This window comes from Artemia franciscana, chromosome 9 (genome assembly GCF_032884065.1).
Source record: "Artemia franciscana chromosome 9, ASM3288406v1, whole genome shotgun sequence".
NCBI classification, from domain to species: Eukaryota; Metazoa; Arthropoda; class Branchiopoda; order Anostraca; family Artemiidae; genus Artemia; species Artemia franciscana.
In genome coordinates, this window is record NC_088871.1 from 47104330 (window position 1) to 47110329 (window position 6000).

Sequence of the window (6000 nt, forward strand, 5' to 3'; positions counted from 1 at the left end):
TAACAGTATTGATACCTAATTGAAAGCCATTGAAAAGTCAATATAAACACAATCAAATGGTATATATAGGTCTGCAAAGCCCTGAAAGTCAACAATTACCTCAAGAAGTTGGGTATTACAAGATCTTCATTTTCAAAAACCATGTTGAGCAGGACTCCAAGACTATTGTCATCAAAGTACTTCTGAATTTGCTCTACAATAAATTTTTCCATCACTCAACCAAAAATAGATAAGGTTGAAACTGGCCAATAATTTGTAAAATCTGATTTGGAACCCTTTTTATGAAGGGGTTTTACTAATGCTTTCTTGCAGCCAGAGGGACACAACACACATGCAAAAGCAAGTTAAATATTAAAATAAGTGGCTCTGCAATTTTGGCAGCTATTTTTTTTCATCATTTCATTCAGGAATCTGTCAAGAATTTTTCAAGAATGAAAAAAGGGTGAAGTTGTTTCAGATGATGTTGTTGGCATTTCAAAATGTGTTGGTATTGGTTTGGCTTAACAAAAACAGAAGCAAACGTCTCATTCTATTTACATACTTCCAAAGTATTTTTGGTGATGTAGTACTAGATTGAATAATACACATCTCAAGCTCTTCACAATTGGCCCTATGAAGCTTAGTAACCCTATTTCTTGCTCTTGTGTACATGGACTGTTTATCATTATTTTGTGGTTGGCTTTGCAACTGTTGTAGCTTATTTTGGCTATTATGTGATTCATAATAAGACTGCCAAAGATTTTTTTCACAAATTACTTGGAGTACTTGATGTGAAAGCTTAGGCTTTCTTCTATGGTCACTATATTTATTCACTAATGGAACACATTTTTCCCTACACCACTTTCAGAAATTCAAAAGCTGAATCTGCAGATACCTGACCAGTTTTTAGCTCATGCATGATATTAATAGATGAAATTCTCCATAGATTCATAATCTTCATTATTATAGTTATACCTCAAAGTGTCAACCTTCTCTCTCTGAACATTAGTACTAATATAAATCTTAAAGACAACATGATCACTTTTACCTAAAGGTGATCTAAAATCTATGTTCATAACATCATCTACATATTTAGTAATAACAAGGTCCAAAATAGACTGTAAAGATTACCCACTCTATCTAAAAACTCCTGTTCATAAGACAGACTTGGCTGACTTGAACTATGGACACACCAATCTATGCACAGTAAGTTAAAGTCACCCAAATAAGTAATTTGAAACAACACTTTGCAAGACAAGAAAGGCACACAAGAATATTAGCATTGTTAATAGGGCTTTTAAGACTGGAAGTAGGACTCTGATGAAAACAGCAATATGCATATAACTACTTTGAGAACATAGCTTGATATCAATTCAAATGCATTCTGACACTGAATCTACTAATGGATCAATTACCACACAAAACTTTATTCTTGAATGTAAATACACATCCCACCTTTAGCTGATTTGTTAAACACTTAACTATAACATGGTAACTGCTGAGCAAAAGTAGATAGATCACTGAAATGTTTCAGTAAAACTTCTGTAACAGCGACTGTGTGTGGTTTCCATTATTTAACTAACTCACTAAACTCTATACATTTGGAGGAGAGACAATCTGGGTTAGTGTAAAGCACCAAAAGTGGATCACTATGACATTACAAATTTGGCTTGGGGACAAAAAGGCTGCTGCTCCAGAACTAATTCCAGCTCACTCCTGTGAGTCTTCATCCTCCAACCAACCTCACCAGCATCAATCTTTTCCTTAGTTGTTGTTTCAAAGCATCATACTTCCTTTTCATCACCAGCTCAGCATCACTCCTGTCATTTGCAATCCAAAAATATGGAATCTTTACCTTAGGCTCAGCTTCTATGTTGGTAAAAAAGAAGGTGGTTGAATCATGGTCTATTTGTGACTTAAATATTAAATTAACTGGTTTATTTCTGTTAGCCTGCTTATGACCCAACCACACATAAAAAGAACATTTAACTAAAAAGATCTGCATCATTTCATTATTAGTGAACTGAAGATTAGCTTCATTCTGGAGTTTTTGACTTACTATCCCTTTTTCTTCTAATCTGAATAATATAAGGTTTTTCTGTTGTTTTTTTTTTTATTATATCACAGAGCTCATGTTGCACTGCTTGAGTGTAATATGTAGAGGCCTTTACTTGGGTGCTCAAGGGATCTTCACATAGGCTTTCCTTCACTTTTCAAATTTCCTTCATAACTGGAACTTTAACTTTGCCTTTTGAGCATTTATCCACAACTTCTACTTCTAATTTCAAGATTTTTTCATCAGCTGGTTTCAGTAGAACTTGAAATTTGAATTCCAGCTCATTTTAAAAATCTGTTTTGAATTCAGCAAGATATTCAGTTATAATCTTCCTAATAACCTCAGGAGTAGTTTCCTGATCCTTTTGTTCACATATAGGGCAGTACCATGTTGACCCCAGGCAATGACTCATTTCTGTGAAAAGTCTGTATTCTGATTTTGACATGTCCAGGCACTCTATACACAACTACATTTCATAGCTGTCACAGACTAGTGCAAGCTATCATTAGCTGAATTGGCATCCTATGCTGCACATTTATTGATGCCTTTTTTCAGTGACTGAGCTTGTTTAGATGCTCTACCCATTTGGCTACAATTTATTTAAATGCTACTATGGTGACTCTTGGATGACAACTGTCCCAGAACTAGCATTGAACATAGGCAACACTGTTTGTTGCCATATTTATTTCAAGCATTTACTTCAAATAAATGAGTCTGTTAGTCCAATAAAAATAAAACTAAAGAGAAGGGATAACTGTCAATTTAACTCACTGATTTACCATTAGACAAAATGTCACTGAAATTCTCCAAATCTGTTTTGTAATCCTTATAAAAATCAGCATTTCCCACAATCAAAAAGAACACCTGTTAATGCCAGCATTGCTGCAACATCATTTTATATTTGGAAAAGCCTACAAAAAATCCATCAGATGATGTCTTCAATTTCTTCCTCACTAAATTATATAAGAAGAAAAAAAAAAACCAAAATATTTTAAGATACAGAAGTACTACCATTAGATTCCTTATTTTATGATCCCTTTAGTTGTTACCCTGACAATGTACCCTACCACCCCTTGATGAATCTTTGGTAAAATTCTAGTTAATTGACTTCTTGCTATCTCGGAAAGAGTTTAGGTTAGGAAAATGAAATTTTCAGGGATGGATCTACAGACTAAAGTATGTCCCAGGAAGGCATTTTGAAGCAGCCACCTCTACTTCTTCTCCCTTTAGAGGGCCCTGACCTTCGATGACCTTTAAAATATTTGTGTTATAAAAGTAAAACCTTGCAAAATAGGTCTTCTGCTTAATTGAAGTACAACAAAATTGTTTTCAGCTTCATAACTCTGCTCAATTCCACTTTATAAGGTTTTAAAGATATGCAAATACATTTCCTAAATTTTAAAAAAAAACATTGATATGGCTCAAAATTCTACTCAAATAACAGGAATTGCATTTTCAGAACTAAAGGCAGAGAAAATGCAACTAGTAACTGAAAATTAATGTAAAATGTTGCTTTGTCAAAATTTCAATAAAACCTGTTGTGTAGGCAAATTCCAAGGCCCTCTAGAGGGAAAAGGATTGGGGGCGGGTACTTTAAAATACCTTCCCTGAAAGTTTCATTTCGCTAACCTAAACCCTTTCTGAGATAGCAAGAAGTCAATTAACTAGAATTTCACCAAATCTTTTTATAACCCTAATAACATATTTTTTTTTCATTGTATAAAGAGTAGGCCTAGCTCCTGAATAGACTCAAATAGGCCTACATCCAGTTTAGCTTGAGTGATTGATTGAATGTTGGATATAAAAAAATATCATTTCAAATTATATAAAAATGTGGATAGTAGAGGAAAACACGATAAGCTAGCCCAATCTGATTAATTAAAAAATGCTGCATATAGAAAGTAACAATTTCATTGTTTTAGTGTTTCATTTAGTTCAATATATTTCCTTTAGAAGAACCCTTTTCCTATGGTGTTGCCCAAATTTCTTTAGTATTTAATCAAGTAAGCCAAAAACGGAAAATGATTTAGGCTATATACCCTAGTTCCTCTGGTTGCAGTTGAACACGGTTCAAAGGATATGCCCTATCAGCCTAACTTTCAAAAATAGGCAATTCTTTATCTCGTGAGTTCTTCCACGTGCCAATGATTTTCATTAGAACTTAGTACACATCAGAAGGAAACATTTTTGTCTAAGGCCTATCATTTAAATTAAATATAAAAAAGAATCTTATAATAATCAACCTGTACCACTTGTTGTTATTTCATGGAGTGATGATGCTGATGTAATCTGAGCGATACACACATGTTTTGGGGTATTGTGTATCGTTAATTTTTAAACAAGGCGCCAGGGTGACGCCGTTTTTGACGCATAGGACGTGTTTGATTTTTCAAAGGATCTAATTCTCACTCTAGGGATTAAAGGCGGCAATCAAACTTGAGACCAAACTTCCTAACAGATAAGAACAGCTTAATCTGTGACAGTTGGAATATTCAATAGAAACATTTTTTCGCTTTTTGATTTATGGGAGAAGTAATGAGGTTAGCAAGTGTTGAATAAGTTTGACATTGAACTTTTGGCACTAAACATATATATATATACATACATATATATATATATATATATATATATATATATATATATATATATATATATATATATATATATATATATATATATATATATATATATATATATATGTGTGTGTGCATGTCAAAGCTCGTAAAGCCTTATACAAACTGATACAAATAAGGATAATAAATAAGCAGATACAAATGAATAAAAAAAAACAGCTCGTCATTTCCACCATTAAACAAATTTCCTCTTAGATTTGCGAAGGTATTGCACTTAAAAAGAAAATATTATATACATCCCCCAAAATACCGCATAGTGGGAAAATTTGTAATCTATATGGAAATATACATCCCTCCAATTTGTTAAAAGGTAGACAATTATGGTAGACAATTTGTTAAGAGGTAGACAATTTAATGGTAGACAATTAGATGACACTTGAATCCGAATTCTAATATATTACCTGGTAAATTTAACCTGAAATAATATATTCATTCTAAAACAGATATCAACACGACACAATGAAGAAAACAGGCTGCATTTGTAAAATGGTATTTATTGATTGGTCGATTGTATTGTCCTGTGTCGTTTTTGTCTTTGTATTGAAGATATATACCCTATATAGCCTACTGATTTTGATTTCATTTGGCCAATTTGTACAAAAAAGCCAAATAAAGATTATGTTCTTTATTCAGGAAAATCTTTATAAATATTTACAAAAAATATTCATGCCTGACTAAAATTAATTTAAAAAAAACAAAGATTTTCTGTGGGAAGTAAAGAGCAAAGTTGAAACTTAAAAGGGACAGAAATTATTGCTTCACAGTCTATTTAAGATACATCAATAAAACTAGTACAAATAAAAAAACTAATTATATTTCCCTATGTTTGTATAATTACAGAAAACTAGTGCTTTACTGAAAACTCAAAACAATATAGGAGTTCTGATACAGTAAAAAAAAACAATTAAGGTAAATATTGAGCAGTTCGTATAATTGACCTACAAATAAAGTAAACATACCAATAGATGCCATTTTTTTTATTCTTTCTGAATATAATAATCGCTTTTCTCATAAATTTAGTTTTCAGCCTTTTTTGACCCTTGAAAACGATAATTTCTTTCTATGCTTTTGGTATAATACGATTAAAACATTGGTTTCAAATTTACTATTTCATTGTAAAATCCATTTTGTTAAAGTTATATAATCTCCAAGCATTGATTTATCACAAGCAAGTTGGATAAAAAATCCAAATAATTTCTTCATTTTTCCATCCGCCAAGTTTCTTTTGTCGGTTTTGATATTTTTCGACATATAGGTGAAACGGCAGTTATTAAGTGGCCAGAATTAGAAGAAAACATTATTACAGTCACAAGTAGTCGTAGTCAGAGTCGC

General features: G+C 32.2%; 1 protein-coding gene across 4 annotated transcripts in view; it reads right to left on the reverse strand.

Annotated features, from left to right (window-relative positions):
- LOC136031489 (protein mothers against dpp-like) overlaps positions 1-4326 on the reverse strand; it is a 68760-nt gene extending 64434 nt beyond the window's left edge. Inside the window, exon 1 of one of the 4 annotated variants that reach the window (XM_065711132.1) lies at positions 4285-4326. Coding sequence is in view for 1 of the 4 variants with exons in the window: in XM_065711130.1 (XP_065567202.1) it covers positions 100-212 (113 nt within the window). In the remaining 3 variants the exon portion in view is untranslated. Of the gene's footprint in view, positions 1-99; positions 228-4074; positions 4216-4278 lie in introns of those variants that run through there. The other 3 variants (XM_065711131.1, XM_065711133.1, XM_065711130.1) reach the window with 3 other exon arrangements.
- Positions 4327-6000: the final 1674 nt, after the last annotated feature.